General features: G+C 40.8%; 1 protein-coding gene across 4 annotated transcripts in view; it reads left to right on the top strand.

Annotated features, from left to right (window-relative positions):
• The window catches only part of vps13b (vacuolar protein sorting 13 homolog B), a 392,967-nt gene that overhangs the window by 48,052 nt on the left and 331,699 nt on the right, over window positions 1-13,216 (top strand). For all 4 annotated transcript variants that reach the window (XM_042490601.2, XM_042490600.2, XM_042490605.2 and 1 more), the window contains exons 13-16: window positions 330-512; window positions 3,609-3,778; window positions 5,350-5,544; window positions 8,927-9,051. In XM_042490601.2, the coding sequence (XP_042346535.2) occupies window positions 330-512; window positions 3,609-3,778; window positions 5,350-5,544; window positions 8,927-9,051 (673 nt within the window). The remainder of the gene's footprint in view (window positions 1-329; window positions 513-3,608; window positions 3,779-5,349; window positions 5,545-8,926; window positions 9,052-13,216) is intronic.

Genomic DNA, 13,216 nt, shown 5'->3' with positions numbered 1-13,216 from the left:
ATCATTCCAGTGGGTCACGGCTGTGAGAGCTGCTCTCTGCTGCTGCATTACAGCACTGCCATCGTTATTTTGTTATTGTCCAGCAGATGAGGAGATCCTATACTTGTGCATAATTATGAATTAAACATAGGGAAGAAGTGTGGCTGCCCTAACTATGTCAAAACTCTTTACATAAAATGCAGAAAGAGACATGATTACTGTACTTAACACTCTTCAGTATGTGAAAAATGTTTGAAATGTGCTGACTGGCAGACAGAAGAATCCCTAAGTTTGTAATAGCTCATACTGTTTATATTTTGGTTATATTTGTATTGTTTTTCTGTTTGTAGGCTCTCAGGACTCGGTGGTGAGTATGGAGGAGGTAGTGCCCACATTTCAAGAGACATCCATCAAGAGGTTGGTGGTGGGACCTCTGGATGTCAGGCTACACAGCAGCGCTGTCCACCGCATCCTAAAGATGGTTACCTGTGCCATGGACCACGAGTATGAGCCCTACTGCAAACCACAGCGAGGTCAGACATCTCATGCAAACAGCTGCTCCATTTGTTTTACTGAGCTGACTTTTACCCTCTGAGACCTACATAGGCCCATATTTGTCTGTTTTTAAGGGGGGAAGGGGATATTTCGCTTCACTTAGCACTGAATGTCAACTTTTTCTAGTCATGAATTTCTAATAAACATTGTGTTTCGGTTAGACATCTATTAAAACTTAAGTTTAGAGTGTAAAGGGGCTTAGAACATGATGGCTGAAGTATATGATGGTCATTCCCATGCTCAATTATATCTCATAAGTTGTTGTAGCAATTTTTGGGATAATATCATTTGTTAGACAGTTTTGGTGCTTATTTTAAGCAAGTTTGGCTACTTGACAGTTAATAAAAATGGTTAAAAAAAACAAACCCCAAAATACTAAATCTTGACCTTAAAGAACACCATGGAAATCACATGCTGTGATTTGGTATTAAACCTTTTGAATTGTGGAGATTTCTGAAAGAACTGGTAATTGCGTGGCAAACACTTCTGTTCTTGAAACCACTGAGAACCCCCCTTATTGTTAATGTACCTTTGCCAAATATAGAGTACACAAGTGGTCATTTTATGCAGTAATGTTCATTTCAAAGAAATGGTCGAAGTACAATGAAATGGCTACTATAGGGGCTAACGTCCCACATTAATACAGTTGGGCTCATTGTATCCACAAGTGTGTCAGCTTTCCATTCATACCCATTTTATGCATTACTAAGAATTTTTAAGGACTCCTGTATGCAGAAATGTTCAAATACAATAGTGTAAATGTTAAGCTGAGACTAATGGGTACCAATTGAACCCATTTTCATTCAGATATGAGGCAAGAGGTCAATTGCCCCCTATGAAAATGGCCATGCTATTTTTCCATTGCTGATATGTAGCCTAATTTTGAAACATTATTTACCCCCTTCCTAAGAAGCTAGTATGACATAGTCAGTACCACTGATTTCCTTAGGTTTTGTTTCATATGATACCACATTCTTCACTCTAGCATTAAAAACAAAACCCAGCTACAGCCTCTTAAAGACAGGATTGTCAGCCAGGATCACCAGCAGCTCAGCAGGTCTCAGAGGGTTAACAGCCAAGAATCAGCTAATAACTAATAGTTGACTGTACTCCCCATACTCTACTAACACTTGTTGCAACATCATCTCTCATCTTTTCTTCCCTTGTCTTCTACTCTGTTCTCTTGTCCTCTCCTCTCTTCCATTATGCCAATGATCAGAAACGGCAGGGGTTTGCACTTTACAGTATCCTCATCACATTGTTATTTCCTTGCACAACCCATCTTTCAACACACAGCTGTACATGAAAGCAGTGACCTCTTGGACCACATGAGGGAGGATAAGCCAAACACCTTTGTTAGTGATCGTCCCTGCACAGCTATTGATGAGCTCATCCCTTGGATGTTGTGAAAGAACATGGAATGTGTGTCTGCGTGTAATATCTGTAGCAATAACTCTCATTTTTGCGAAACGATAACATCCGTAGGTTTCGACTGTTTCAGCATCTGCGATAGATAATGGATGATGGGGTAATTACAACAGAGCTTTTGACTAAAGCTGGGCAGGTCAGTGTGTTCCTTCCTGTTTCTATATGTGTCTGTGCTCACTCTGGCATTTTCTGGAGGAGGGTCAGTATTGTTAGACCCCCGGGGGGGATTGAGAAATTGAGAGTAGATAAAAGAGGAAGCATTTTTCACCAAGGTAGCTATTACAGATAGAGTGATACAGTAACTCATGCCGTATGTGTTTTCCTAAATCAAGCTCTCCTCTCCTCTCCTCTCCTCTCCTCTCCTCTCCTCTCCTCTCCTCTCCTCTCTCCAAGAGCTCAGAAAGAATCACTTTGCTCCCCAAAACGAGCTGTAAATGGAGGCCCGAGTGGCTGTTGTCTGTATTTTATAAAGTCTTGCCCTATTTCGACCAGAAGATTTCAACTCACAGATTACATACAGTATGATCATTTTTGTGAATGTATATTAAATATATTGACAAAGAACAATAGATAGAAAGAAATTACTTTAAGAGCTGGATTTGTTAAGTGGGACACGAAAATAAGGGTGTGACAGAAATATGTGAGTTCCAGCATGTGTTTGCAAGCTTGCGCACTTGTTCTTTTTATCATGTTTTCGTCTTTTCTGTGGACTTTAAGTAGAAAGTGTTTTAGTGTGTTTAATCATGCCTCTGTGTACCATGTGAGCCACGTGTCTTTTGTAATTTGACTGTTGACTGTGGATGTTGACTTGAGCCTTGGCATATGATTAGATTGGACATGGCATTGCCAGATGAACCTGATGCGGGTTGTGGCGGTAGGCCAAAGAGCAAAACAGCTTTAGGATCAGGTTCTGAGCCCACCTTGAAGCTGGGAATGTAGCCCAACAGAACCTTTACTGAACTAAAACAAGCTCATGTCCCAGGACCAGAGCCAAGGCCGTTCAGTAACAACACGCTCAAGTTTTGGTCCACCTCAGGCCCTGGACACAGTTTAGTGGTTCAGTGCTCTGGTCATTCCTCACTTTGGCGAGCGCTGACCTTGCTAGCCTCTTTTCCATGTTGACTTGGTTCACTTCATTTTCTGCCCCTCCGGATGTTTCTGGTTATTGATTGAATGAGTGGTTTTATGAGATAGTTCAAAAACAAAGCTACTGGGAAACAGCCACTGTAATGGATATCACTTGGAAATGCCAGTACTTTTTAGTGCATGTTTATTTTATTTAGTGTATGAGGTGGTGGTTTTGTTGGAAAAAGGCTTTTTTATTGTTTTAATGCTACAGGCGCAGAGGAGAGGCGCCCACTCAAGGAAGTTGGCGTGCTTTACAGTTAACCTCTTACTCTGTAAAACAATCTTTAGTCCTCATATCCAAATGTGTTTGGCCTTTTCCACTCTCTCACTTTATTTCAAATAATGCACCAAAGGTCTCATACTCTTTGGTTGAATTTGCTTGTGTAAAACAAAGGAAAATCAGTTGTTTTTGTAACAATATAACAATACACCCTCTCCCTTTACTGCACCTCAGCAACATGTCATGGTATTTTTTTTTAAAGCTAACATGTTTCTTACTTGTGTGATTGTTTCTATAGAAGTGGTTGAAGAGACCCATGGTCCAGTTACTCCAGAAGAGATATCAAACTTAGAGGAATTCATCCCAACCAGACTCACGTGTCTTACCTTGCTCCAAGTCTCAGTGACTGTCTCCATGGCCGAGTTCAACCTTCTTCACACACTAATGCCTGTCATCATGGGATACAAGGTAGTGCACACAGACCTGCATTGTTCTAAACAACACCCCTATATTCTTGTACTGATTAGTATGTCACTGATGAATTTAATACATACAATTTAGGTGTACAAATCTAAAATGCAAAATACAATAAAGGGAGAATAATATGCACAAGATGGTCAGAGTCTGTGCAAAAAGTCTGTAGATGCAGTCATTTTCTGTAAGCGCTCATAAGGGTCGCGGGGGGGCTGGAGCAATCCCAGCTGTCATCAGGCGGAAGGCCCTGGACAGTTCGCCAGACTATCGCAGGGCTGACACATATAGACAGACAACCACACACGCTCACAGTCACACCTAAGGGCAATTTAGAGTCACCAGTCAACCTGAGCTGCTTGTCTTTGGACTGTGGGAGGAAGCCGGAGACCCCAGAGAGAACTCATGCAGACACGGGGAGAACATGCAAACTCCGCACAGAAGGGCCCCCGCCCACGGACTGAACCGTTCCAACCGGGTTTCGAACCAGGGACCCTCTTGCTGTGAGGCAATCGTGCTAACCACGACGCCTAACCACAACGCCACCGTGCCGCCCTCTGTAGATGCAATGCACACCAATTTTACTGTGTGCAACTACTGACAGAGGCGTATATCAGCCTGTCATCTGTATTGGCAGATATAGGCTTTAAAATGAAATATCGGAATCTGCCAGCATGCTGATTCCTGGAGATATCAAAAACCAATATTTATTTATTATTGTCTTTATTGTCTTTATGTCTTTATTTATTTATTTATTTATTAATCTATTTATTTATTCTTTTTGTGTTTTGGCAAAGTGAACATGAACAAAACATCAACCCTAAGTGAGTGCACAATGAATATAACAATATTATATGAATAATACATATGCTGAAAACCATTATATTTCATGTCTCCATCTGCTGGTGGGCCATCACGAAAAGAGTATGCTTAATATGATGTTAATTCCACGACAGAAGAGACTTGATGATCATTAAAATCTGGTGGGGAAAAAAGTGGATATATCAAAATCGGTATCCATTATTGGCCAAATGACTTGTTATATATCGGCACATCGAGTATCAGTAAAAAGCCAATAACATACATCCCTAATCTGTGCACTTATTTAAACAGGCAGGAAATCAGTAGGTTGCTTTTGGATTTAGCAGGTTGGATTTTGATTGATTGCAAGTATACCTATGGAGGAGAACAAATGATATTAGGTACTTGCTTCACCTTCAAATCAGTAGTTACCTGGCTATAAAGTTGCAAATGTTATATAAATAGTTCAATATCTAATAGATCTCCAGAGTTGTGGTGAGGGGGAAAAATATTGTATTGTATTATTTCTGACTATTTTCTCACTGTGCAGTCCATAGTAAAAAAGATACAATTAAATGATCAATTCTAGTAATTATGCCGGTTAAAATAAAAATCACACAGTATTTATGGCACATTTTAAGATTTATTTCCATGTTAAAGACTTGTTGGAGAGTTGGCCTTGAGATAAACGAGGGCTAATTATGCTGAACAATTGTATGCCTTCTCGTTTTGATCCCTCTTGTCCCTTGTATGACTTCATCTTCCAGACTGTACCAGGGCCAGTCAACATACCAGTGTTTCAGCCGGTGCGCCCTCTACCTGCTGTGCGGTTTCAGGTGGAAAGGGTGCATGTTGAACACTCGGTGCCCATGTACGCTCCAGAATTGGTCAGCACTGTCAGCAGTCTCAGCCAGCCCTCTGACAACCTGCTACATCACTGCTATGCACACCTCTACCTCAAGGTGAGCACAACAACATCAAAACCCAGCTATTCTTTTTGTAGATCTAAAACAAAAATGGCACATATTGAAAACAGCACAACTGATGCATTTAATAATAATTTGAATTAATTGTTCTGTGAAAAGTTAGGAGTTATTTCAAGGTTAGACCTGTGTCCTACATTTATCTATACCCGACTTTTTCCAAAAAGGTCAGATATACTTGGGCTATCTGGGTTGTATTGAACCCTGCTAATTTGGTTCTCTAATAAGAGTTGTGTGCCGTTGAAGACCAAACTACACACACAAAAATTTAATTTCCCCTCAATTGCTTAATAAGGATGTTTTCTTCTGTAGCGGGTATTTGATAATACACAGTGCAAAGGTTATGTTAAGAGTGGATGTAAAACCATACACTTTGTAAGGAAAACTAAAACTTACTCTAGTACCATATTTTCCTGTCCTTTTTTATCAGCCCAGGTTTGTATCTTTTTCTATTTGATTTATTTTCCTTTATTTTACATTTATCCCTTCATTGATCATGTTTAAAGTTTGCACAAAATATACACACTAATTTCTAGAATCTGGTCTTAACGCACTTCAGCCAAAAGTCCGCAGGTCAGCCGCATGGTCACGGTCTCAACTCCACTCTGAAATAACCCCAGTGACCTTGATGACCCTTTTTCACCTGGTCATAAAAATCTCAGCACTGAGCTGTCTGATGAGCTCCAGTCCAACTCTGGTCTATTTCATGGTTTAGACCCACCAAATTGATGGGATGCTGCAGGCTTGTATTGAGGAGCTGTGACATTCCCGTTCCTGTGTTGATTGTATAGTTTTGAGTTTAAAGCTCAAAAGAGAAAAAATCATAGGTAATTACAGTTATAGTTATCAACAACATCAGATTGGGACCTAAGGCAAAATCCTTTAATTCCTCATAGAACAATTGTTAAATTACTGGGCAAGATTCTGTCAGACATGCTTTTATCAGATTGCCTGCAGTTATTTAGTATGTTTGTTCTATTAAAACATTGTAACAGTTCCTAAGGAAAATCGTGAGACAGCTCAGAAAAATCTGAAAAACAAGCTATTAGAATAGCTATTTGAATACTACTCATACCATTTGTTATTAGACTATTTACGTTCAATTTTAAAGTTGAAATGCTTTACTCTTTTGTGCACACTGTTTTACCCTTACAAATAGTGTATGTAATCAAAGCAAAACTTTTAGAAATAGTCACTGATTTTTCTCTGAATGTATCTTACTCACTCATGTACATAGTTGTTACATGAGTTCTTTACATACATACTATTTGAACGATTACTTATTTAAATACCGGTGAAGGTAAAGCCATATCTGATAGTTATAGTATCTACAGTGAAGTGCTTTTTGTCTTGCATTTTGCTTTTCAGATTGACCCATAAATAAGGAGGCTTTGACCTCTATTTTTTACAGTTTACTGGAAGGCCAGAATGTCACATGGAGTACATATAGAACCACGGAGGTTTAAGCAAATTCACCTAATCCACCTTTTAGGAAGCCTGGATAACAGATCTGGAGTAATCTGGGGTGGCCCAGTCTGGCCTGGTGTGGCCCGGCTGTGTTTTTTTAAGGCAGGATGTTTGCCGGACATCATGCTGGTAGTCCTTATCACAGGGTCACTGCAGGGTTAACAGTCAACTGGTCAGTGGCCAAGGATCCCTCTGACCAATCAGCCAATCAGCATCTGTATCTGCCAAGGTACTAATTCTGCCTCTGGATTTTGGCAGTGGGATCATGACAGGGCGGAGGTCATTCTGGCCGCAATTCACCCACTTCAGGAAGTGATTTGAAACGGGTATAAACTGAGGCTTATCTTAATCTGTCTTTTATTGACACTGGCTGACAAAGCTAAGGTGTCTGTCTTGAGGGTAGCGGTTAGCCATTGTCTCACTTTTCCATGGTTATAGACAAGAACTCAACGTCAGCCTCGCTCAAGAAGGACGCCGCAGAAGTAAATAGACCGATCATAATTGAAAACTTGGGCTATTTGAATAAGGAGTTGCTTCGGGCTGCTGAAAGGAGAACAGAATTTGAAGTCTGGTCTCCCAGAGGAAGCTGTAGTGAATCAGTCTGTGGCTATATGGCCCCAAGCTTGCATTTCAAAGTAGAATTTTTATTATGTCTACATCTGTATCTGGCAATCATACGATTCAACTTGATATACTACTCTGGTGTGTAATATTCCATCCATAGGCCAGTTGTCCTATTATAAATGAATTATCATTTTAGTTTCATCCAAAGTTTTGTCTGTCTGCTGTGGGCCATCTGCACAGGAAAGTGGTTTGATAGACCTTTACTTGTAGGAATTGAATGAATCCTGCCCTGTGCGTATACAGCAGCTGCATGTGGGACAGCTGGGCCCAACCATCATCCGCTGCCTCAATTATTAAACAGGACTTTATCCACCATGTTCTCTATTAACAGTATGTAAACATTGAGGTTGCAGTACATCATGTGTGCAGCAATGCGGCTACCAGGAGCGGAGATAATTAGAAGATTACATTATGAGCTGCATTTTCAGTGAAAGACACCACATTGAGGAGAATGAGACAAAAGATCTCTTCCTGAAAATATACATGAATGTTGCTTGACAATGCTGTTGGAATCTTGGCATGATCTGGACCGAATCAATCAATATAGAGGGTGTTGTGACTATGCTGTTCATTGAGTCTAAGAATTTTCTTGCTGATCCGACTCTGTCACTATATATATGTACACTTGTTTAAAGGAAACCTCAGAGATGTTCTGAAAACTTCAGTTCAGTCTGCGGGCTACATGTTTTTTCCTAAAAATGCCTATGCTAGTCAACTGCACACACTGCCTGCAAACTTTTCAGCCTCAGTAATGTGTGTCCTCATTAAATCACACTGCAGTGGTCACACCACTTCTGCCATGTAATCAACTCTGCTTTGAAAAACAATTACAGGAAGAGAAGCGTGTCTATAGTGGTCTAATGTGAGTAAAGAATATACTTTTTTTAGAAAGTTCAGCATAAGGATATTTTTGGACTTGCTGACAGCTTTACAGTAAACAAGATGGTGTGGCGCGTTTTTTGTCTGTAAGAGCCATGGACTGTAAGAGCAGAGATTTGGGCTACGAGTGGTCTGCTGAAGACAGCTATGGTCAAAACATTTCAGCAGTGATTCAGACAACAACGCTGGCTCTGTGCTCCTGTGTTGTCTTTTCAGAAACTGTGTGAACTAAATGAAAACTGACATGTTTTTTTCTGTGGATCCAGTAAATGGTTTGATAGAAACATCGCTGCATACACTTTTCCATGTCTGTTTTTTTTGCCCCCGTCTTCCCTCCTTTCCTCTCTCCCTCCCACTATCTCTCACTTTTTCTTTCGTTCTCTCTCTCCAGGTGTTTGGGTTCCAGGCAGGCATGACATGCCAAGACAATACAGGGGGTTTCCTACCTTTCATTCCCATCATCCCCTCCTTCAGCACTGCACTTTATGGCAAGCTGATCCAGTTACCTGCATACTGGTGAGTATTTGTGATGTTAATAGAAATTTGATTGAGCACAGAAGCTGGTAGAGTTCCCTGTGTGAACTTAAATTATTGATTTGTCACTGCAGATAATTTAATTTGGAAATGGCCTTTTTTTCTGCAAGAGTTTTGCTATTACTATTCCAATAGGCTTTAACATTTAATATTTGCCCCTTTAAAGTCTTAATAATAGAATAAAGTGATGCCCAAAGAAGTGAAGCCCAATCCTGCCCCCACATTAATTTAACACTTACTTTCTGTCATAAGGGTTTGCTCTGTCCAAATAATTATTCATAGTTTAATAAATTATTCATAGTTGCTTCATGCTACATTGACTCTTGAAGCATTGTTTAATCTCAGAACAGATGACTCAGTGCCTCTAAGTGTTTTGTCTTCCTGCCATTCGGTTTGTGTTGAGCAACATTTAGCGCTGGTCTTTGCTAATGTTAAGTCTACAGTGCATGTTCTTTATTTCAATTACTCAAGTGATAGTTCAGTTGCATGTTTGCAGCACAGTCTATTAAGGGTGGCGATACAACAAAAACATTATTTAAATTTTCCAGAGTAAATGGTCTGAGGGGGTTTGGTTTGAGAAAAAACATCCTATGACCACAAAAAATAATTTTGCCGTAGGGCTACAGTAGACCTTCCAGTAGCTTCAACTTTGGTATGAAGAATACTGCTATAGGCTGACTACCTATTGTACCTACTCTGTGCGATCAAGGTGTAGTGTTCTACATTTTAAGACACTAGTAGTGGTAATTGCAAGCAGCACCATGCGATTATGGTTAGCACATTTCTTGAAGTAGACAGTGCATATGTATTATACTCATCATTACGTGATGGCTAAAGGGACTTATTAAACATCGAAAAATGTAAGGATACGCTTCATTCTGCACGCACCTGTGAGTGGCATTGTAGGTTAACAATTGCATATCAATTGAGTCCAGTAGAGAGGTATACCAAAGTGAGGAAGGCAAACATGCATGCAATGTTTGTTTCTGAATTGGAAAGGGTTTGGGTGTAAACCTCCTGTGTGGAAGTGTTTATATGCATTCTTGGCTTGTCTGTAATCATTTTGTATGTAACCGTGTGTATGTGTGTTGTTAGGCTCATGTATTGTACTTTATGAAGAGGATTGCAGCCTTTTGCGGGCAGTGCATCAGAGGGTATTTAAAGTGATGGATGAGCCACTTCTTCAGCGGTCGGTGGGGAAAACAGAAAAACGGAGTCATCGGATAACAACTGCAACAATTTCTCAGATGGTTTGAAACACAAGGAGAGGAAAATAAGACAACGCTGTCTAAGGAGATGAAAAAACATATTGCTGTATCCCTGTCCTTGTACCAGACAGAGGATGAGTCATTGGGGATGTCCCCTAGAGAGAATAGGAGTTGAAGAGAGGACAAGAAGGGAAAGGAGATAAATAAGACTCAGAGTTTGGAGTTGGAACAGTTGGACAAATGGGAGATTTGAAAGGGATGGATGAGACATGAATATATAGTCCTTTAATGTTGAAGGTATCAAAATACAGAGAGCATGAAAGAGAACAGGAAGAAATGGAATAGAAGTGGAACTGCAAATAAACACCCAGTGTGGAGATGGTAGTCAGCCAGTTGAAGACAGAATGGACAGAGGAGAAAGGGGACGAAAGGAGAGAATAGATGAGAGGGTGGAAGATGAGTAGAGAGGAAGAGAGTGTGGTGGGAAAAAGTGTAATTGGACAGTTTGTGAGACTGCAGGGAAGAGGGATAAGGCAGAAACTGGGGAGGGTGGATAGAGGGAGGATGGATGAAGGAGAGGGAGCAAAAGAAAAACATTTTTACAGGATGAATGGTCCTGCAGTACTTTTATAGTATCTGTGTGTGTGTTGTGTTTAACATCACGGAACTTGACTATACTTGTATCGTTGAAAATGTTATGAGAATTGAAAACTGTCTCTATCTGCACGTTTGCTGTTATACATATTAATGTGCATATATTTGTACTAAATGGCCTTGTTGAAGTCACGTATTATTAGCTGCAACCAGGGGCTCTATAGTTCGCTCTGTCCATTGGTTGGTTGGTTGTTTGGTCAGTTGGTTTGTCCACAAAAGTTTTTGCACTGTTTGGCAGCCACAGTTTTTGCCCTAGGAGGAAGAAATTCTGCATGAAGGTCGAAGCTACTGTGAAGTAGCGCTTTTTTAAATAAAGCGCCCTGTAAAGAATGAATTAGTGACTCATGTACTGTCTCCCATCTGCCTCCAGCACACAAAACGTTTTAGCATGTGTGGGTGAGAGCAACAAATGAATGAATCTTTTAGGCTTTGAAATACACAGACATGCTGTGAAAAATAATTGTCTCTGTTATTCACTCCATTACTGTGTTTTCACTAGTAATCATCATCTCAACACACACACATGTGCGCACTCACACACACACACACACACACACACACACACACACACACACACACACACACACACACACACGCACACACACACACACACGCACACACACACACACACACAGACCCTGTGCCCTCTCTGTCACACCTTGCAGTCAAAGTGCCTGTTAAAGCAGGAAACCTGTGCAAGAGCACTAGCTTGGGAATCGATTTCCTCCCATTAGTTTAGATTTAAACATGTCAAAGAGCTGCAGATGGTTTTGACTTTTCCTGACTTCTTCTCCAGGCAAACATTGTATCTACTGTACACTTAGCTAGCCACATAAGGAACCACAAGGCCCTCATTCAATAGTGTGTGTATGTGTGTGTGTGTGTCTGTAGACAGAACCTGATTCCCGTGCTCTCTGCTCCCAATAAGAGACTGCTCGCTGCTTGTTTGATCTCCAGTCCCCCTGTTTCTGCCCTGCCTGCCTCAAATAGTGGATTCAGATGTCAAACGGATGTTATTTTTCTTTCTGACAATCACTAGATGTTTCTCATCTCCAGAGGGCCTTCCAGATCAATGCCCTCCCATGGCTTTTCTTTCAGCCTGGACCAGCCCTTGGAAATAACACTGACAGTCCCTCACAGAGTCTCCTTGACAGGTTAAGAAAGTGCTCTGTTATTCTTTGTTGGAAGCCAGCCTTTGATGGATGCAGTATTTACATGTCCAGTAACAGTATGCACCATGAGTCCTTATCTTCATGAACATCTATCAGTCTATCTAAACTATGTGATGGCATTGCGATCATACCTCAAAATAGGTGAACACGTAACACCAAAGATAATTCTACTGCCCTTAACAGGATTGTTTCCACTTCATCACATTTGTCTCTTCTCCAATTTAAATTTAGCTCAATGTTTCCGACACTTGGACAGGTTAGAAGCACTTATTGAATTTTCTAACAGTTGCCTGTTTGTTTCACTGTCAATCTCTTTCCCGCTGGTGTTGTGTTCAGGGTTATGAGTTCTGAACCTGCCACTTCAAGCTTGAAATGACTCATATTTGACCCTTCCAACTATGCGGGAGGTAGGTTGTCTCCTTGCTTCCTGACCTGTGTGTTGCTACAGTCAAAATCCAATTAACTCAAACTGACAGTTTGCCCCTGGAAGAATGATGATGAGCAGGTTCAACAGAGACAGTGGTTAGATGATATGGTAGAGAGAAGTAGAGTGCTGAGTGACAATGGGCAATGCTAATAAGTGAATAGAAAGTAAGTGATTTGTTTCCTAATGGCTGATGTTCTATGCTGAGTGAGCTGGCCGATTTTGCTCAGTGTCTGTGTTTGTGTGGATGTGGTGTAAAAATAGAAGTGGCCCCAATAAATGAACGATGAATTGGAAGGCATAGAGCACATCTTAATATCCGTTGACTTTACTCTCAGTGTGTCTTTGAGCAATGGGATTCCTGTGCAGAACTCACACCAGTTGTACCAACATACTTAATACATGTGATCACAGTATGTTGGTGACGGATGTACAGTCAGACAGACATTCCATCTCCTAAAGGTGAAAGCGGTGACCAAGATGGACACATTGGGTCAGTGGGGAAGCCAAATGATGCACTCCACCAGGTGGTAGCATTTAATTCGACTGTATTGCTGTTTATTTTGGGGCTGCTCCTCAGCACTGATGTAACTCCAACAACACCCCTTTCCAAGATGTTCTGTTCCCTGAGCAGACACTGAGCAGAGCTGTACAAGCTTTTGAAGTTTTAAGGAAATATGAAAGAAAGT

The sequence above is a fragment of the Plectropomus leopardus genome, chromosome 11 (assembly GCF_026936395.1).
Source record: "Plectropomus leopardus strain MGB_pleo_1.0 chromosome 11, ASM2693639v1, whole genome shotgun sequence".
Taxonomy (NCBI): domain Eukaryota; kingdom Metazoa; phylum Chordata; class Actinopteri; order Perciformes; family Serranidae; genus Plectropomus; species Plectropomus leopardus.
This window is presented reverse-complemented; position numbering and strand designations above follow the sequence as displayed.